This window comes from Diaporthe batatas, assembly GCF_019321695.1.
Source record: "Diaporthe batatas strain CRI 302-4 chromosome Unknown Contig00005, whole genome shotgun sequence".
NCBI lineage: Eukaryota > Fungi > Ascomycota > Sordariomycetes > Diaporthales > Diaporthaceae > Diaporthe > Diaporthe batatas.
The window spans coordinates 2,644,832-2,663,443 of NW_025408552.1; the positions used below are offsets into that span (position 1 = coordinate 2,644,832).

The 18,612-nt window shown below is 33.9% G+C and overlaps 4 protein-coding genes across 4 annotated transcripts; 1 reads left to right on the plus strand and 3 right to left on the minus strand.

Moving 5' to 3' along the window:
* Positions 1-954: 954 nt before the first annotated feature.
* Positions 955-2,389, minus strand: KVR01_004870 (uncharacterized protein). The gene is made up of 2 exons (XM_044793954.1): positions 1,942-2,389; positions 955-1,860 (listed from the first exon to the last, which is right to left on the minus strand). Exons 1-2 carry the CDS (start codon positions 2,290-2,292, stop codon positions 1,084-1,086), a joined length of 1,128 nt encoding a protein of 375 aa, XP_044645315.1. The 5' UTR covers positions 2,293-2,389; the 3' UTR covers positions 955-1,083.
* A 1,491-nt stretch (positions 2,390-3,880) lies between these two features.
* Positions 3,881-5,440, minus strand: KVR01_005507 (uncharacterized protein). Its single transcript, XM_044783406.1, has one exon. The coding sequence runs from the start codon at positions 5,298-5,300 to the stop codon at positions 4,029-4,031; it is 1,272 nt and encodes a 423-aa protein (XP_044645952.1). The 5' UTR covers positions 5,301-5,440; the 3' UTR covers positions 3,881-4,028.
* Positions 5,441-7,589: 2,149 nt separating this feature from the next.
* On the plus strand, positions 7,590-9,617 carry KVR01_005164 (uncharacterized protein; the record flags this gene model as incomplete). Its single annotated transcript, XM_044785040.1, has 5 exons — positions 7,590-7,908; positions 7,971-8,043; positions 8,133-8,248; positions 8,317-8,636; positions 8,739-9,617. The coding sequence occupies 5 exons, from the start codon at positions 7,590-7,592 to the stop codon at positions 9,615-9,617; spliced, it is 1,707 nt and encodes a 568-aa protein (XP_044645609.1).
* Positions 9,618-16,905: 7,288 nt separating this feature from the next.
* On the minus strand, positions 16,906-18,229 carry KVR01_005081 (uncharacterized protein). The gene is made up of 2 exons (XM_044787308.1): positions 17,759-18,229; positions 16,906-17,666 (listed from the first exon to the last, which is right to left on the minus strand). Exons 1-2 carry the CDS (start codon positions 17,853-17,855, stop codon positions 17,107-17,109), a joined length of 657 nt encoding a protein of 218 aa, XP_044645526.1. The 5' UTR covers positions 17,856-18,229; the 3' UTR covers positions 16,906-17,106.
* Positions 18,230-18,612: the final 383 nt, after the last annotated feature.

The following is an 18,612-nucleotide window of genomic DNA, read 5'->3' on the forward strand; positions in this document are numbered from 1 at the left end:
GGCACGCGGAGTGTTGCGCAAGCGGGAATACCCGTGGGTCTCGGTTCTTCTTGGCCGCTGCTAGCGCAGGCTACTGTGGTACAATCACGCAATAGCTAGAACCCTGTTCACCTACAAGGGATTTACCCTATGTAAAAGTAAACTTTTCCTTATATAAAGCTAGTTTTACTTAATTATACCTCTAATATATAAGTTAATTAAAATATATAACTAATATTTTAATAATAATTATTTTATAAAAATTAATATAAAATGTTTTTAATAAATAAAAATTAATATAAAATATTTTTAATAAATAAAACTTAAAATTAAATTTATTTAATAATTTTTTAAAATCTTAAAAATGTTAAATAGATAATTTAAACTTTTAATTTAAAAATATAATTATAAAAGTATTTAAAAGACTTTTTTAAAAAAAATAAAGTAAATATTTTTAAATATTATAAATTAATATTTTAAAATAAAAATTAAAAAAATTAAATTTTTTATTTTAATAATTTTATTTATAATAATAATAATAATAATTAAAACCTGAAATTTTTATATATAAAAACCCCTCTCTAGATGTTACGGGATTTTAGCCATTGCGCGATTATCACCCCCTACGCCAAGAGCGTGGGGGGCAAGGAAGGCCTGAGCCCCGGGCAGGTTTATCTTGTCCACGTCCTCAGATCGTGGAAATCGGTGCTGGTGAGACTGATAACGCTCTGTGTGCGGAGCAGGCCGAATGGCCACACACCTGTTAGTGTGATGGCAATTTGACAGACTCATTCCTCCAAGACCTTTTCCATTGGACGCCTCGTTAATAAGGCGCAAAGGGTGTTATTGGTCTGAAACCATCGCTAAGCATTCAATTTTCCAATCATCCTCAGATGCTGGGAGGCTAACCTCGCAATCGGGAGTAGTGGACAAAGGCAACTGTGACATGGAAGCACGGAGTAGGACAATATGTGGCCCTGGGCGCTCAACGTAGTATTTGATTCTCTTCCTGAAGTTCTCGTGAGACGTGAGATATCAACGAACGAGTGATCGATTTCAGTGCAAACGACTATAGAACAGAACCTCATCTTGCTATTCACCAGCCTAAACTATAATGGCTCGGCCCCCTGTAAGCACTTGATCGGTATGGGCTGGCACTTCATTATTCATTGTATCGGTTCCTGGGGCAGAACCAGAAGCCCCACGAAGAGCATGGAACTTTCTCAGAACCCACTCCCGACTCGTCACGTATTCTGAAAGACTATCCTCCGAAGACGACGAAGTCCTAAGGATGAGAGGGCTTTCAACCGGGCGAAGGAGAGTGTCATCCTCGGGCCGCATGAGGTAGGCAAAGCTGAAGCGCTCATCCATAGCCATTCCGGGCGGGGGTGCGACCCTGTGAAGGGCACTCTTGATAAGCCCGCTTGTGAGCATGGTCATGCAGTCGCCAAAGTTGACCACAGCGCAGTTCTGCCGAGGAGGAACGAAGACCCAATCCGAATCCTGCGGTGCCCCTGGCTTTTGACCGGCCGCACTTGTATGGGGGAGTACCTGCAGCCCAGGCGTTGCGGAGAAGACAAAAGTTAGACTTCCCAGGTCCGTGTGCGGCGTCTGCGGTGAGGCGCCCTCGCTAATGGGTGTCACGGTGCTGTGGTACTTTAGGAGGCGTAGGATGTCTGTCGATGGACGACTTGGATCGTGAAAATCCTCAAAGCGCTGCCCTGGCTCAAGAGACAACGTGTTGGAGAGGGACTTGAAGATGGTTTGTGCTGCGTTGCCAAGGCCGCGTAAGAGGAAGCCTAGCGACTGCATACGGGCTGCGACAGATGGCGTATGCGGGAATGGCTCTTCTGTCAATCTGAGTAGACCATTCCGGGGTAACTGATGAATGAAACGCCTCTGTTCAGTCACAGGTTCTGGCCAGTGTGACTGGGAAATCTTGCGAAGATGCTTGGAACTTACAGCCCAGCTTTCGAAGCCATCTCTGGCCCCGTCCTTACTAACGATGTTTCTTCCCTTAGGTTTGTATCCGTTGGTCTTCATTGACGAAATCAAGTCTACATCGAAAAGTCTCTTCGTTTCATCATCATGGTTGAAAATGATGGTGGAAAGGTCGAGAACGGTGTCCACGCTGTCTAGAATACCTCGGAACGAACTGTGGGAAAGGTCAAGGTAGAAGAAGCCGTCTGTGATAGCCGCCTCGAAAAGCAAGGTCTTCTGTTCTTTGATGCCATTCTGGAGAGCGTAAAGGTCGATGACCTTGAGAACTGCTGGTTGGTTGTCTCCAGCGTCACTGTTACGCGAATCCATCATAGGTGGAATGAATCAGAACGAAGTTTAAAATAACTTGAATAGCTTAGGGAGATCTAGATGATGATGATTTGAGTAAATGAGCTCAAGAGCTTTGGGGGGTTGCTACTTTTAGATCTAGAAAGTCCTACTGTTACAACTAGAATCCCTAGAGTAAGTTTAGGAAACTTATAATAAAATTAAAAAAAAGAAGAAATTATACTACCTTTAATCTAATTTAATTTTAATTATATTATATTTTTCTATTATATTATATAATTCTTTATTACTTTTTTTATAATTTAATATATATATAAAGATTTTAATAATATTATATATATTTTAAAATTAAAATTAAAAATAAATAGAATTTAAAATATATTTATTAAGTAAATATAAATATAAGTATAAAGAATTTTATAAAGATTTTATATAAGCTTTAGACTAATAAAGGGTCTAACGGCTAAGTAGATAGCAGATAGATAGATATATAATTAAGAGGGAAGGTATAGTGTGGCTGAAGCCTGAAAGTTAGTATGTGACTATCGAAACCCTAGGATACTCGTGAAGTCCAGAAAGCAAGTCTCGAATCCTTATCGAGACTTCCCAAGGCCAAAACGCGAACCATCAGCCAGCGGGCGTCAATCGGCTATTGTTGCCAGAGTAAAGCCTCTGACATTGGCCAACTTCCATCTTGTGCCGTAAGATTGCTTGAGCCTGTTGGCACTTGCATGATAAGCAGGCAGCCTGAACTAAAGCACAAGCTCCGGGTCACACCATTCCTGCGAGACTTTACCGTAATAAGTTCGTCATATCTGACAGGACCTGTGCAGCCTGATTGTCGCCTGTTCCAGAATTCGCCGATATCTTCACATATCAACCTTGCTCATTGCATTGGCAACGACCATTATTGGCTACTTGCATAGATTTGTGGAACTACGGTCTGCAGCTAATTGATGGAATGGGATCCGCACTCTGACTTCTTGTTTTTAGACCGTGTACCGTGCCGCAAAGCATTTCTCCGGCTGCAGGCCTGTTCAACTCGGTAATATCTTTCTCACATGTGGATCCACTCCATTCATAAGCAAAAACTGGTTTAGATAACTCAGAAAACCATTCATTGGCTCAGGTGCTCGCTACAATACCGGAAATGCATTATCCGTCATATCTTGTCCCCGAAGGATGATCACGTTGTTCGACAAGAAAGGAAGGTCATAATTTGCAAAGCGCAGGACTTTGCACGGATTCCACCCCTTGACTAGAATTCCAATGGGATTTTTGTGGTGCCTTTTTCAACATCGTGCGGCAAATCTGGATCCGAGCCCCTTGGCATACACTCACAGAATGTTTCAGCGGCTGTATAGCCACATGATGATCCAACATACACCCGAAGTGACAGCATAACCCCCAGTCAGCAAGTGGAAGACACAGGAATATGTAATTGTAGGTCACCTCGTGCCATAGACTGTGTTGGAAACCCAAGGGCGGAACAAGCATGGAAAATATTCTGTACTACTTTGTATTGACCTAGTCCATTATTGAGTGCTCTATTTCCCCCACTGATTTGCTCTGGACTACACTTGCACCAGTAGTCACTTGTACGGGATATATGTTAAAGATGGTAGACCCAGTATTTTGGCTAAGAGTAAAGAACAGGCCTTTGACAACTTATATGCATTCAGAGACAATAACAATCACATACCAAATCCATAACCACATATTCACTTCACAATTCGCGTTCTGTTTTACCCTACCTATGACTACTCCAACGGTCGTCGCCCCTCGATGATGACGTGGTTGCTCCCTTTGAGCCGCCACACCTTAACAAGCACTAGTCCTGACTTACGCAGGAGAGCTTTCCACTGGGACTGTGTCCTCTCGATACCCCCAAGCGCCATCATGTTCCAGTCCTGCAGCGCCATAGACCAAGGGACGCCGCTCGTCGGCACCTCGATGTCTGCAATCAGGATACGGCTCCGCAGACCCATAGCCATGACCGTGTTGTGAAGGATTTGAATGGCGATAGGGTCAGACCAATCGTGGAAGATGCGGCGGAAATAGTACGCACGCGCCCCGATGACTGGGTTCGGCTCGAAGAAGGAGGCGGCCTGGGCTTCGATCTTCTTGTTCAGGAGATCATTCACCCCCGCCTCCTTGATGACAGACTCTTGGTCTTGAAGGACTAGTCTGCCACCTAAGCCGGGAAAGGTCTCCGCGATTTCCAGCAATGCGTGCCCGCGTCCACCACCGACGTCGACGACAGCTACCTCGTCTTCCTGGAGAGGAGGCTGGTTCAGCTCGGTGTCGAACGGATACAGACCCGCAACGAGATTCACAGACGGTCGGCTCTGCATCCCACTATTGAAAAGACGCTGTCGATCTGGTGAAGCCGCCAGGTACTCCCAGAATCCCCCGGTCTCCTTTGTCAGTCCAAGCGCGAAGCTGATAGCCGAGTCTTGGTAACCCTCGGGGCTCTTCCAACCCGTCTTTTCGAGGTAGTCGGCCATGGAGTAAACGCCTCTTCCGACGAATTCGTACATTTGTTGAAACATGTCCCGGTTGGATTCCTTGAGGAAGCAGCGGGATAGGTCGTTATGAGCAAAACGACAAGTTTGGACCATTGTCTTGTCGTCAGCATCGTTATCACCATCGCTCGAGGACCCCATGATCTGTTCAAAAGTGTTGCACGAGACCAGCGCCCGCATCAATCGCTCGATGAGGAGATTGTCTGCCCCACAAGCAGAAGAGATCTCTTCCGTGGTGGCACCATTTTCACCAATAATGGTGAAAATGCCGAGACCGATTGCGCATCGAATTGCGGAATTCTGTGCAGTTCGGCAGGCAGCATAATACACATTCTCTTCTGGGTCACGAGCAGCGATACCAAGTTTCTCAGTCAGTGCCACGAATCTATTACGATCCTCTCGGCTGACGGATCCGGCTAGAGATTTGTTGGTGATCTTGGACGCAAGAAGAGTGAGCTCCTCGACAAGGTGTGGAATGGAATTCAATGTGACTGTGTTGGACCCCATCTTTTCCCAGAATGAAGGAAGGCCGCCAATACACTCGGGAATGCAGTGGTGACAGTATTGGGGTGATAGTTCGAGGCTACTGGAGAATGTCGAAGCAACTGCAGAAGAGCGATGCGTCAATCCTTAAGGGTCCAAAGAGCCCCTAGACATGTTACTGGTAATTTTCCCTCCATGAGAGGCAGCACTCGTCGTCTTGTCGGGCTTGAACCACTACATCTGTTCAGTAAACGCATGACCCTTGTAATCCACAGACTCCATCCAGGCCGGTAAGCAGTCGGGGTTCGATCCGGAGGCTGGTTTTGTGGGGCGAGCGAAGCCTGGCCGGTCTCATGGCGACCCGAAGAATCCCACACAGAGAGATAGGTAATTTGTCGGTCAGTAATGAACAGGGTTGAGGTATCTATCTCATGGGTCTTGTCCATGTACATGTGAGATGTTGAGGAGGGGAGGTGGATGTATCATAGGCAGAGGGTAGGTGATAATCAGACTCCCAGTGTCAACATAGAAGTTAGAAATGTCTCACCTGCATATTAGGGATATAGGGATGGGTCTTGTCCCGCAGATGAGCAGATCCTTCCTTTCTTATTGAGTTGAAGCCACAAATACCAACCACTTTAGGTCACCAACCGCGCGGGATGGCCGCATCATGATCCACTTGCAGATAAAGAAATGTCAACAGTATCACACCGTCACCGCACTTGCAAATCCAATAGAATTCTAACAAGGCTGGCACACCAAAACAGTCATGGCAATGAATCAGAATGATGCTGGCCCGGCTAGAAAGACTTCTGCCGCGCCAAGATCTGTACGTGCCCAGGTGTCATTCATCAATGACACATCTAGCAAGCGATGCACCGCCTTCAGTTCTGAATTTGCTACGCAGTGATAGCACAGCGCTGAGAGCGCACGGCAAAGTGACGGCCGCTTTTCTTTTAGCGGCCGGCTGAGTGAAAGCCACATGTGACAAACTGAACCAACCACTCACAGCAACCATGGGGGCCCACATCTCCCCATGCTCCAAACTGAGCTTGACCTCGTTCCGCAACATCTACCCAGTTTTTTCGGTGCGGCGAGGCATGGGATTACACCCTACGGAGTGGCTGAGCTGAACACGGGCCCGGAATGTGCTCTTCGTGTGAGCAGTTGCCGCGGCTTGTGCAGGATGCCGAAGGTTCTTCTCCTACCAAGGAAGGGAGGGGGCCATTCTTTAGACAGCATTGAAGCCAGCTGACCTGAAGGCCGCGATCTAGCTGACCCAACGCTTTCTTCGAGGATCGCAGAGTCAGGGGCCAAATTGCTCAATTTGGACACTGGCGCAGGGGTTGATGAACGGAGTCAAGGATTGCGGCGTCCCCGGGGCACACACACTTTCACTGGACAAGACTTTGGGTTCATGAATTATCATTTCAGGGGTCTCGCTCTTGACAGATACTTGCCGCTAGAGCGGATGTGTCACGTCTAACTCCACGGAAGGAGCGCAAGGCAGCGACCAACAGCCTCTCTAAGGAAGATCCTAGTAACAGCCTTGGAAGACCTCATCATTCTAGTCAGGTTACCCCGTCACTTCACGGCGGCCTCAGTAAATCTTATCGTTATTACCGGCCCATTGAATCGGCGACCTAAACTATCCAGAAACGCCACCAACACCGGTCCTAGAGCCACATCGCGAAGGCTCGAGCATTCCAGACCTAGATGGCCAGAGTGGATGGAGGGAGAATCTACGCCGTTTTATCGAATCCTTCGGTTCCTACCGTGTGAGGATGGGGGCAGAGGATCCGGATGGAATTGAGCGTGGAAAGCACAAGTCATGATACCAAGTTCGCACATCCTGAAGGATGATTGAGAGGCGTGACGCTGAGACTTTTGTAAGAGTGACTCCGCAAATAGTCTATTCCGTGCCTCTTGTGAAGATAGGACGGGAGTAATGGTCAGATCGCCTCCATAGCCTACGTATATATCTAGGCGACAGCTGCCGTGAAGAACGACGATATTGTTGATGGCTCAAATCAAATACACTCCTCATAGCAAAACCTAGTTGCCGTGAGCAAACTCCAGATCATCATGTCCTCGTTCATTACAAAGCTCATCACGGGTGCTCTACCACTGTTTGGCGGCCTTCCAATAGAGAGAAGCAATGGGTAAGTTGATTCCAGAAGCTGGAAAGACTTTTGAAAGTGTCGAATGACCACTGAGACCTGTCACACAGACATTTCAAGAGTTACACGATATCTCCTGAGTGGCACACAAAGGTCTGTTAAGCCACAAGCACAAGGCTTTTAAAATAAGTTGATGGGTCTAATCCAGAGGCAGACACTGATGCACCGATCTTGGAACACATCCCAACCGGGTGATCAAGATCTTCCGAATACTGGAGTCACAAGAAACTACACGTTTGACATCTCTCGTGCCGTGTTGGCGCCCGATGGGTATGAGAAGCCAATGATTGTCATCAATGGCCAGTATCCAGGGCCGATGATTGAGGCCAATCTGGGAGACTGGATCAAAGTGACAGTCAGAAATGCCATCACTGAACCTGAAGAGGGCACAGCCGTACACTGGCATGGTTTTCTCCAGCGCGAAACGCCGTGGTACGACGGTGTTCCCAGCGGTATGTCCGGGGTCTCTTGCTCCTCCGCACAGATGTAACCATCATTACTGACCTGTTGCCAGTTCAACAGTGCCCTATCGCCCCAGGATCCGAGTTCACTTATCTCTTTCGCGCAGATCACATCGGAACAACATTGTAAGATCCACCATTCTCCATGAAGTCTCCGGATCCAACACTACACAGTGAGATGTAAGAAATCCGCTGACTGATGGTCACTGCCGCAGCTATCATTCCCATTTCTCGGCCCAGATCAGCGCCGGTGTTTCTGGTCCCATTATAATTCACGGAGATACACCCCCGGAGGAGGACATCGACCTTGGGCCTGTCCTCTTGTCGGACTGTACGTTAGCCTCATTCTGTCTCCAAGACAGGAATATTGCATTTGGCTTTGAGCTAACCTGACAATAGGGTTCCACACCCAATACGAGGAAATCATCGAGGGCGTGATGAGTACAAACAGGACACTCATGACACCGAATTCGAACAACAATCTGATCAATGGCAAGATGAACTTTGATTGCTCTCTTGCCACGGATGGCACCCCTTGTGTCAGCAACGCCGGGGTATCAAAATTCCGATTTCAGCCTGGTAAAGCACACCGCCTACGCATCATCAATGGTGGCTCGGCTGGTTTGCAATACTTCTCCATTGATGAGCACGAGATGACGGTCATTTCCAACGACTGGGTCCCTATTGAGCCATATAACACCACATGGCTGACTCTGGGAGTGAGTGTCCGGGCAACCCCGGCCATTCCATCATGCCAACAAAGCGTTTCAAGGTGGCCTATTTTCTGTGAGGGAGAACAAGTGCTGACAATTGGGACCTAGGTTGGCCAACGACACGATGTCATTGTCTACGGAAAGACAGAAAGCGATGCTGACAGGGCCTATTGGATGCGGGCCAACCTTTCCACAGTCTGCGCCCTCCCCCTTCAGCCTTACGCGCTGGCCGGCATCTACTACAACGAAGAAGACTTTGACAAGAATACAACACCGAGCAGCGCCGCTCAAGACTTTGACCCAAGCCCGCTGAACTGTGGCAATGAGCCGCTGACCAAGACTACGCCGCGGACAGTAGTGCCCGCCGTCACAGATCCAGACACGACAATTGAGATTGACATCACCTATGCTATCAACGCCACGGGACAACAAGAATGGCGCATGAATGACATTGCCTTCCGGGGCAACATGAACCACCCGATCATGGGCCTCCTCGCCGAGGGCAATGATAGCTATCCGCATGACCCTCAGTGGAATGTTTACAACACAGGCACCAATGGCACTGTACGCATCATCTTCAACAACGAGCGAGACGCCTCTGAGAGCTTTGCTCACCCGATGCACCTGCACGGCCACGACTTTCAGGTTCTCGCACAGGGCAGTGGAACCTGGGACGGGACCATTACAAACCCGAGCAACCCGCTGCGGCGCGACACGCACATTCTTCAGCCACTAGGTTACCTGGTAATCCAGTACGAGGCCAACAACCCTGGGGTCTGGCCACTTCATTGCCACGTTGCTTGGCATGTCTCTGCGGGCTTTTATATCAACCTGGCGGAACAACCTGATGATTTACAACTGATTAGTACCATACCTGAGGTAGTAGATCAGACTTGCCGGGACTGGGAAGCTTGGACTGATGCCCATGTCGTCAACCAGATTGATAGTGGCTTAAAAGAGAAGCAAAGGCGAGAGGACATGTCTTAAAGCCGGGCTAAGGAGACAAGTAGACTATAAGGCTTCATAGTACTTTATTTTTAAGAACGGAAATTCGCACACCCAGAATTAGAAGGCGCGCACCTATCTACTGACTAAAAGGTACTCTATACAAAGACTTCTTCCATAAAAGGGCTGGCTAGGGCGAAGGGGGCAAGCCCTAAAGCGTAAAGTATAGCGGAGGGCTATAAGTAGGGCCGATAGGCACAACCTAAGTTCTTAAAGAACTAACTTACCCTATTTATAATCTTAAATAATAAAGAGGATTTATTTATTAAAATTATAAAAACTTAAAGATTCTATTCTTTAATTAATTAAATAATAAAGAGAGTATATATCTTTTAATTTTAAATATATAAATTTCTATTTTTTTATTTTTCTTTTTTTTTTATTTTTCTTTTTATTTTAATTTATTATATTCTCTTTATCTTTTAAATTATTCCTTATATATTAAATATATTTATTATATATTTTATAATTAAATTTAACTTTAATAAAAATATTAATAATTTTTTAATTTATATTTTTAAAATATTAAAAACTTTAATTATAATTTATTAAAATTATTTTATAAAATGATAATTATAATAAAATAATTTATTTAATAAATTTATATATTTTATTTTTATTTTATATATATTTAAATATATATAATATTTTATATAATAATAAATATTTAAAATTTAATATTTTAAAGAATATAATATTAATAATAATAATTATAATATAATAAATATTTATAATTTTAATTTTATAATATATAAATAAAATTAAAACATTATTTTAATAATAATATTAATTAAAATTATAATAAAAATAATTTATAATTTAATTATTATAAAATATTATATAATAAAATTAAATTTAAAATAATTTTATATAAATAAATTATATTAAAATAATTTATATATATATATATATATATATATATATATTAATACAGTTTTTATTAAATAAATATTATAATTTATATTTAAATATATAATTAATTTTAAAAGTTTAAAATAAAAGAATAATTTATAATATATTATTTTTAAACTTTTATAATAAAATATTAAAACTTTTAAAAAATATTAAAAATAATTTATAAAAAAGTTTAAAAAATATAATAAATTTTCTTTTAAATTTATATTTTATTATTAATAATTATTAATTTTTAATAATGTAAAAATATAATAAAAATAAAAATAAAAGTTTAAAAATATTTTATAAAAATTATAAAAATATATATATAATTATTAAAAACTTTATATATAAATCTTAAATTAAAAAATAATTATATAATATAAAAATATATATAATATAATTAAGATTTTAATAAATTTATAAATATTTTTAAATATAATTAATTTAATAATTATAATATTTTTATAAATAAATTAATTTATTTATTTAAATTTTTAAAAAATTTAAAATTTAATAAATTTAATTTAAATATTAAAATTTAATTAAATAAATTAAAATTTTATAAATTTATAATTATTTTTAATTATTTTTAAAAGTTATTTTTAAAAATTATTATTTTTATTAATTAATTTATTTATATATAAATTATTATTATTTATTATTAAAAATATTTTTATAATAATATATTAAATTATATTTAATTAATTTAAATTAATATTATTAATTTATTAAAAATTAAAATTATTATAAATTATAAATTATTTTATATTTTAAAATTAATTAAAATATATAAATAATATAATATAATATATATTTTAAAAATTTAATTTTAATATTATTAAATATTATATATAATATTATTTAAAAATAATTATTTAATTAAATTAAAATAATTTAAATAAAATAATTATATTTTATTATTATATATAATATTTAAATTTATAATTTTAATAAATTTATTATAAATAAAAAATATTAATAATTAAATTTATAATTATTATAATAAAAATAAAAATATAGTTAAAATTAAAATATAATTAAATTATTATTTATTTATTAAATTAAATTATAAATATATTAAAATAAAAACTTTAACTTTATTTTAAAATTTATTAATTAATTTAATAATTAAATTAAAATCTAATTAATTTATTTATACTTTTATATTTATTATAAATATTAAATAATAAAAAAGTATAATATTTTATTATTTTTAATTAATTAAAAGCTTTATTTATTAATAAAATTATTTTTAATTAAATTATTAATTTATTTAAAATTATTATTAAATATATAATTATAATTTAATTAATTTAAATATTTTAAAAATATTTTAAATTAATATTTATAAATTATTTAATTTATTTAAATTTTAATTTATTAATTATTAATTAATTATTATATAACTTTTATTAATTAATAAATAATTATTAATTATTTATAAATATATATAAGTTATTATTTTTAAATAATTAAAAGTTATAAAAGTTATTATTTTTCTTATTTAATTAATTATTTAATTAATTAGTTTAATAATTATTTTAATAATTAATTTAATAAAATTAATTTAATAATTATTTTAATAAATTAATTAATAATTTAATTAATAGTTTAATTAATAGTTTAATTAATTACTTTAATAATTATTTTAATAATTATTTTAATAATTATTTTAATAATTACTTTTATTATTATTACTTTAATTATTTATATATTTTAATTTTATATAATTTTCTTTTTAAATATATAAATAATATATTTTAAAATTATTATAAAGTTATATAATTAATAAGTTTTTATTTAATTAATATAAAATTTATTTATTATATAAATTATTTAATTAATAGTTATTTAATTAATAAATTTAAAGAATTTAAAAGTTTAAAAGTATTAATAAATATATAAAAGAAAGATATTTTTATTATTAATATTTAAAAAATAATATTAATAATTATTAATAATTATAAATATTTAAATATATATAATTAAATAAAATAAATTATAATAAATAAATTTAATTATATTTTTATAAATTTAAAAGGTTACTTAATATAAACTTTATAAATATTAAAAATTTAAATTAAAAGTAATATAAGAATAATTTTAATTAAAGTATACTTTTAAATTTACTTTTAAAAATATTATAATTACTTTTAAAGATTTAATTATATTATTTAAAATTATTAACTTATTATTAAAGTATTATAATTACTTTTAAAAGTATTTTTAATTCTTTAAAGTAATATTTTATAATTTAAAAGTATTAACTTATTATTAAAAGGTTTAATTTTATTATTAAAGTTTAATAATTAAAATAATTTAAATAAATAATTACTTTTTTATAAATTATTTTTATTTAATAATTATATAATTTTATTTATAAAGTTAATTTTAAAGTATAGTTTTTCTTATAAAGAAATTTTTTAAATAATTACTTTATAAAAGAATAATTTATTTTATAATTAAAAATAAAATACTTTTATTATTATTAAAATAATAAAATAAATATTTAATATAAATAGTTTTAAAAATTATTTTAATTTTTATAAAATCTTTTATATAATTAAAAGTTATATTTAATAAAACTTTTAATAATTTTATAATAATTATTTAAATAAATAATCTTTTAATTAATAAGAGTTATTAAATAAGTTTTATATATTATTATTATAAAAAAGAAAAAGAAAGAGAGATTAAGTTAATTAAAGTATTTTTTTAATTTAATTTAAATAATTATAAAAGTATAATTTTAATAAATAGTTATAAAAATAGTTTAATTATAAATATAATTATAAATAAATTAATTAATTATAATATTTATAAATTAATAAATTTTAATTAAAAATTATTAAAATAAATATTATTAAAATATTTATAATAAAATATTTTAATTAATAAATTTTAAAAGTAGTTATTATTTATAATAAAAATAAAAATAAAGTTAAAATTAAAGTATAATTAAATTATTATTTATTTATTAACTTAAATTATAAATATATTAAAATAAAAACTTTAATTTTAATTTAAAAACTTATTAATTAATTTAATAATTAAATTAAAATTTAATTAATTTATTTATACCTTTTATATTTATTATAATTATATAAAAATAAATTTTTATTTTAAAAGAAAATTATTAATATTTAAAATAATTAATATATTTTTAAAAATTAAAAATTATAAATTTAATTTAAAATATATTAAAATTTATAAAAATTTAATTTAATATTTATAATTATAAAAATAAAGTTTTATAAAATTTAAAAAATTTAAAATAAAATTAAAATTAAATTAAATTATAATATAATAAAATAATTAAATAAAAATTAATTAAAAAATTATAATTATAAATTTTTTAATTTTATATTTAAAAAAAAATTTAAAATATAATTAAATTATAAATAAATTAAAATATAAATTTTAATTTTAATTTTAAAATTTATTAATTAATTTAATAATTAAATTAAAATTTATTTATATTATTTTATATTTATTATAATAATTAATAGTTAGCTTAGCTTATATATAAGAAGTGGTGAAAGTGGAGTGAATTAGTAATAGTTAGAAGGTCTGCCTATAGGCGGTGAAGTACCTAGTTGGGTTGGCCAGACCTACTGACTAAGTGTGGTCCGTGCGTGTGTACGGGCCCACTAGCCTTATAGTGGTTAATTCACTATAGCCTACTATTCTTATATTAGTAACTTTTTAGTCTTTTAAAATTAAAGTCTAAGATTATCCTTTCTTTTAACTAATTAAAGAGCTTTATTTATTAATAAAATAGGTTTTAATTAAATTATTAAATCTTTTAGAATTACTATTAAATATATAATTATAATTTACTTAATTTAAATATTTAAAAACGCTTTAAATTAATATTTTATAAATTATTTAAATTACTTAAATTTAAATTACTTTAATAAGTGAAATTAAGTTTAAATTATTAATTAATTAATTACTTATTAAATTATTTATTAAGTAGTTATTAATTATTAACCTTTAATTAATTAACTCTTTTAATAGTTTCTTCTATTTATAATAAACTATTATTTATTTTATTAATTCTTTATTTTATTTAAGGGTTTTATCTTTTATTTAATTAACTATATAGATAGTTATAATATCTTTTTTATTTAAATAAAGTATTTAAATAAAGGTAAATAGAGTATTAAATAATAATTTAGTATTTAGTTTAATATAAATATTATTAGAATAAAAGTTATTATAAAAGTTTTTAAAAGTTTTAACTTAATTTATTTAAAGTATTTTTAATTTAATTCTTAAGGTTTTATAAAATATTAAAAGTTTTTATTAAAGTAATAGTTAAAGTTATTAATAAATTATTAAATTTTATTATTATTAGATTTAATAGTTATATATTCTTTTTTATAGGTATTATTAATATATTTTTTTATTTTATTTTTTAATTTAAACTTTTTTTATTAGAATAATATAGGTAGGAGTATTATTAATATATACTTATAATAGTTATAGATGACTTTATTTTTAAAGATTTAAGGTTATAGTAGTTATATTATTAGAGTATCTTCTATTTAGGTGTTGTGAGAGAGAGAGAGAGAGAGAGAAAAGTTAAAAGAGTGCTTGGTTGATTGCTTGGGTAATATAAGGGGAGGTGGGTAGGTAAATAGGTTAACTAGTAGGTAGCTAAACAGGTTAGCTAGCAAGTAGTTAGTTTAAGGGTCTAATAGGTAGGCTTGAATTATCGGTTACGAGAGAGAGATTGCCCGACAGGTAGAAAAGGCTTCTATAGCCATCCGCAGTCTAATGCTTCTTATAGGCTGTTGCGAGAGAGGTTGTCGCTTAAGGGGTTGTATACTGGCTTGAGCGAAGGGTATGAAGTTGTCGTGTTGGTTGCAAGACTTGCCTAGTAAAGGGGTCCTGTTTAGTAGTTAAATTTGCGCTTGGGTAGCCTAGACAACTCGCCTTCTAGAGAGGCTGCGATAGCGATAGCAATATCGCCGATTTATCTTCTTTAAACTGTAACAGCAAAGCAGCCTTACCAATTCGTCCCCTAAGAGGACTTAACGCCTAAACAGCTTAAATGATTTACCTTACTATTAGAAGCTAGTTGGTAACTAATCAGTAACGATCGGCTTAGCTTACATGTAAGAAGTGGTGAAAGTGGAGTGAATTGGTAATAGTTAGAAGGTCTACCTATGGGCGGCGAAGCGCCCAGTTAGGTTGGCTAGACCTGCTGACTAAGCGTGGTCCGTACGAGCACACAGGCCCACTAGCCTTACAGTGACTAATCCACTACAGCCTACTATTCCTATAATAATATTTATATATTATTAAAAATAATTAATAACTAATTTATTTATTATTATTTTTTAATTAAATAATTTATAATATTTATTTAATTTTTTTAAATTTTTTAAATTTAAATTTATAATTTTAAAATTAATAATTAAAATAATTATTTAATTATTATTAATAAATTAAATTATTTAATTAAAAAATTATAATAATTAATTTAATAATTAATTATTTTAATAATTTATAAATTTATATTATTATATAAAATATATTATTAAAAAAATTATTTAATTATTAAAAATAATTTTTTTTATAAATATATATATATATATACTTTATTATTTAAATTTATTTAAGTATAATAAACTATAATAATTAGATTATTTATAATAATAATAAGTCTTTAAATATTTAATAAGGCTTTTAATTTAATATATTACACTTTCTATATATATTATAATAGCTTTAAATCGATATAGTCGGTCTAGAGACCCACTCCCGCCCTTCTAAGGCCCTAGTAACTATATATACACGGTAAGCCCCTTATTTAGAAAGACTTATTTTAAATATTTAAATACCCTTAGCTAGACCTATAGTCTAACTATTATTTATATTATTTAAAAATATAAACTCTTTATTTATTTTAAATAAAAACTTTATAATTTATAATAATTTTATAGTTAAATTAATTATTAAATAGTTTAAACTTAAATAAAGAATATTTAAAATTAAAATATAAAAAAGTTAAAAGGAAATAAAGATTTTATATAATAATTAAAGGTACTCTTTTTAAATACTTTTTAATTTTAATACCTTCTAAATTAATAATTTATATAAAAATAATATATTAAAGAAAAAATTAATAAAAGCTTTTTTTTAAAGTTTTTTTTATTTTTTTAACCCTTTATTTAACTAAATATAATATATTTAATTAATAAATTAAAGAAAGTAAGGAACTTTAATTACTTATATTACTTTATTTAAATTCCTTTAAAAATAAAGTATAATTTAAAAAAAATAATTAGTATTAATATTAAAACCTTAAAAGAATATTTATTTAAAAAAAAGGAGTTATTAAAAAAGAAATTTAAATTTAAAGCTAGAGGCTTTTTAAAGCCTTACTTAATCCTTATAAGGATTATATTTTAGTTATAAACCTTTATACATTAAAAGCTAACCTCTCCTTTTTAATTATACTTTAAGTAAGTAGTAGCTATAAGTTAAGTGTAGCTTTCCTAATATAGAGGTCTATATGTTAAAGATAAAGAAAGACCGGTAGCGTGCCCTGAGGCCCCGCCCCCTATTGCTTCTTCTTGGAGGCGTTCTTGGCCTGCTCTTCCGTCTTCTCAATCTCCTCATACTCATCCAGCTCCTTCTTCTCAGCATACCACTGTCCGCCTTGCAGGACCAGGATTCCCACCAGGACCAGCGCAAGGATGGTGTTACTCGCAGCCATGACCTTCAAGCTGTCGTCCCGGCCGAGGATGATCTCCCCGGTGAGCGGGCCGTTGTGCCTCTCCTTGAACTCGTCGCTATTCCACAGGTCGCTCGAGATGGTCCTGAAGCCCTTGACGATATTCGCGATGTAGACGCCCATACCGATGACATAGAGGACGAGGGAGGCGCCGTCAAAGAGCATGTTGCTCTCGGAGGGCTTGAACAGCTTGATGAAGAAGCCCAGGAAGCCGACGGCCATGACGATGTTCAGCAGGCGGGCGATGAGCGGGGGCGACTGGTGCATCCACTTCAGGTGCGTCTCGAGCTGGTCGAAAAAGGTTGCCGGGACGGCGTCCGAGGTCCACAGGAGAGGGTAGTCATAGGGGAACTGGGCGAAGATTATGCCGAGGAAGAAGCAGACGGCTTGAGGGCAGAGCGAGTTAGCGATACGGTCCACGTTCGAAGGGGAAGCAGCGCAGCAGCGCAGCGTGCAGGGGCAGCAGGGAATCACTTACGCCCCACGATCATGAACGTGGCAAAGGAGCTGGACCCCCGGTAGTCCTTGGACTTGACCGTCTTGGATCGGTCTATCTTGGGGAGAAGGCCCGACATGGTGAAAGCTCGGGTGGGAAAGGACTCGAGAAAGGTCTGAATATGGGCACGGAACCAATTGGCGACTTTGTCGTGTGTGGCCGCTTTCTTGGTTGTCTGTGTGAGGAAAATGCGACTGTGTGCGTCAAGAGCAGCTGGTTGATGTCGTTGGCAAGGCAGGAAATTTGTAGGCGGTGAGGACCCGAAGCCTCTGCCTCGGCCAGGAACCCCGATAGGCAGTGTAAGCTTACCTAACTGATTGACCCTTATCTTTCATTGGCAGGAGGCCCCTCAGTGGAGCCTGGACCCCAGGTCCGCTCAAGACCCTGGATTTAGACCACGCTTTTACTACCATAGCGCTCCCCTGGGGGTTTTTAGAAACAGTCACTAAACCGTCCCTTCCGCTTTAAAACAGTACCCTAAGCAGTCCTTAATACCTTAGAACTATTCCCTTACTAATACTCTTTAGTGATAACTATAAGGTATATTAATACCTTTCTTTAAGATTAGATTTTCTTTAAAACTAAAGGGTCCTTTAAAGACCTTCCCTTTCCTCTTAAAACCTTCCCTTTCCTCTTAAAACCTTCTCTTTCCTCTTAAAACCTTCCCTTTCCTCTTAAAACCTTCCTTTTCCTCTTAAAACCTTCCCTTTCCTCTTAAAACCTTCCCTTTCCTCTTAAAACCTTCCCTTTCCTCTTAAAACCTTCCCTTTCCTCTTAAAACCTCCTCTTAAAACCCTAAAATATAAAGGAAGGAACCTAACTAAGGCTAGCTAGGT

What these genes read in the sequence shown, in the direction of transcription:
- KVR01_004870 (XM_044793954.1), bottom strand. Translation starts at nt 2,292, where the DNA reads ATGATGGATTCGCGTAACAGTGACGCTGGAGACAACCAACCAGCAGTT. An exon ending in ATGGCTTCGAAAGCTGGGCT is followed by an intron (nt 1,861 to 1,941) that starts GTAAGTTCCAAG and finishes TTCATTCATCAG; the next exon opens with TTACCCCGGAATGGTCTACT.
- KVR01_005507 (XM_044783406.1), bottom strand. Translation starts at nt 5,300, where the DNA reads ATGGGGTCCAACACAGTCACATTGAATTCCATTCCACACCTTGTCGAG.
- KVR01_005081 (XM_044787308.1), bottom strand. Translation starts at nt 17,855, where the DNA reads ATGTCGGGCCTTCTCCCCAAGATAGACCGATCCAAGACGGTCAAGTCC. An exon ending in CACGTTCATGATCGTGGGGC is followed by an intron (nt 17,667 to 17,758) that starts GTAAGTGATTCC and finishes TCTGCCCTCAAG; the next exon opens with CCGTCTGCTTCTTCCTCGGC.